Source organism: Limulus polyphemus, unplaced genomic scaffold (genome assembly GCF_000517525.1).
Source record: "Limulus polyphemus unplaced genomic scaffold, Limulus_polyphemus-2.1.2 Scaffold17705, whole genome shotgun sequence".
Taxonomy (NCBI): Eukaryota; Metazoa; Arthropoda; class Merostomata; order Xiphosura; family Limulidae; genus Limulus; species Limulus polyphemus.
Genome location: NW_013683315.1, coordinates 1 through 2,162, shown reverse-complemented (window position 1 = coordinate 2,162; position 2,162 = coordinate 1). Strand labels below are relative to the sequence as shown.

Genomic DNA, 2,162 nt, shown 5'->3' with positions numbered 1-2,162 from the left:
TTTGTCCACACGTGTGTGTATATATATATATATATATAACTTCTGATAACAAAGATATTTATTCACACGTGTGTGTGTGTACATATAGTTCACATTTACACATACAAACATTCTCCTCTATAATACACAGAAAGATCCTCTCTCCATACGTATATATATCTATCTATAATACATATACTTCTAAAACATAAAAAAATACTGTCTTTGCACAATCCTCCCTTCACACACTGTATTATTTGATCACGTGTTGATATGTAAAGTACACATTACCTGAGATGGGCGGGATAAGTCTCTGTAGTGATGACGTCAACGCCATTCCATCCCGAAATGGAAATAAAGTTGAATACTGTTTCAAATCCAATTACTGCCGCCTTCGATTCCAAGAACCAAATGAAAAACGCACTCAGACTTGTTAGGAAAAGGGAAGTACCTGTGGAAGATTAACAAGATGTTAAAGATGACACCTCACTGTTATTATAAAAGGGAAGTACCTGTGGAAGATTAACAAGATGTTAAAGATGACACCTCACTGTTATTGTAAAAGGGAAGTACCTGTGGAAGATTAACAAGATGTTAAAGATGACAACTCACTGTTATTGTAAAAGGGAAGTACCTGTGGAAGATTAACAAGATGTTAAAGATGACACCTCACTGTTATTGTAAAAGGGAAGTACCTGTGGAAGATTAACAAGATGTTAAAGATGACACCCCCTTTTCCAATAACAGTGAGGTGTCATCTTTAACATCTTGTTAATCTTCCACAGGTACTTCCCTTTTCCAATAACAGTGAGTTGTCATCTTTAACATCTTGTTAATCTTTCACAGGTACTTCCCTTTTACAATAACAGTGAAAGTACCCGTGGAAGATTAACAAGATGTTAAAGATGACACCTCACTGTTATTGGAAAAGGGAAGTACCCGTGGAAGATTAACAAGATGTTAAAGATGACACTTCACTGTTATTGGAAAAGGGAAGTACCTGTGGAAGATTAACAAGATGGTAAAGATGACACCTCACTGTTATTGGAAAAGGGAAGTACCTGTGAAAGATTAACAAGATGTTAAAGATGACACATCACTGTTATTGGAAAAGGGAAGTACCTGTGGAAGATTAACAAGATGTTAAAGATGACACTTCACTGTTATTGTAAAAGGGAAGTACCTGTTAGGATATCGAAACTAGTGATCATTCTGTTCATTACCTGATTCTGTTAGGTATCTAAACAACTGATCATTCTGTTGATTACCTGATTCTGTTAGGTATATAAACTAGTTATCATTCCGTTGATTACCTGATTCTGTTAGGTATCTAAACAACTGATCATTCCGTTGATTACCTGATTCTGTTAGGTATATAAACAACTGATCATTCTGTTGATTACCTGATTCAGTTAGGTATATAAACAACTGATCATTCTGTTGATTACCTGATTTAGTTAGGTATATAAACAACTGATCATTCTGTTGATTACCTGACTCTGTTATGTATCGAAACTAGTGATCATTTTACTGATTACCTGATCCTGTTAGGTATTGAAATGTCACACTCTGGGATATAAAAGCATTACTAGTTTCGGACCTTCAAAATATCATACTCACCCATAGTCTTTACTCGCCCCAGCTGGTCAAGGACGTACGAGGACATGATATTTCCTGGAATGATCGCCAACTGGGCAAGTAAGTTCTCCAAGAAGATCGGTTGAAGATCAAAACTGATGTCGAAGTCCAATGTACAGCCTGCTTTTGTACTGAAGAAACTGGAATCATAAAGACTACAGTTTTGGAACCGATAGTCATGAAAATCCGTATCCACGAAAAGGACGTCGAGGAATTCCGAGTTCCGAAAGAAGGTCTTGCTGGACCTTACATCACTGAAGGTGCAATTGACAAAGATGCACCCCTCGAAGAGGCAGTGGCTCAGAATCATACTTTGAAACTGTACGTTTTGAAAGTAACTGTGTTGGAAATGAATGTTTTCCATGGTGACATTAAACTGGACATCCTGGATAGTACGGTTATACTCTTCATCTGTCTTGGACTGGTCAATGTGGAGCTTCTTAATATATTCTGGGAACCAAATAGACATCCCGTAAAATCTGGGAAATTAATAAGTTTAGTAAGTTTATACTCTTGATAACATGCCGTTTATATCAAGCTCACAC

The 2,162-nt window shown here is 36.7% G+C and overlaps 1 protein-coding gene across 1 annotated transcript; it reads right to left on the bottom strand.

The window, feature by feature from the left end:
- Positions 1-270: 270 nt before the first annotated feature.
- Positions 271-2,102, bottom strand: LOC111084347 (synaptic vesicle glycoprotein 2C-like; the record flags this gene model as incomplete). Its single annotated transcript, XM_022381086.1, has 2 exons — positions 1,600-2,102; positions 271-430 (listed from the first exon to the last, which is right to left on the bottom strand). Coding segments are annotated over exons 1-2 (647 nt in total), but the record flags the coding sequence as incomplete, so codon positions are not given.
- Positions 2,103-2,162: the final 60 nt, after the last annotated feature.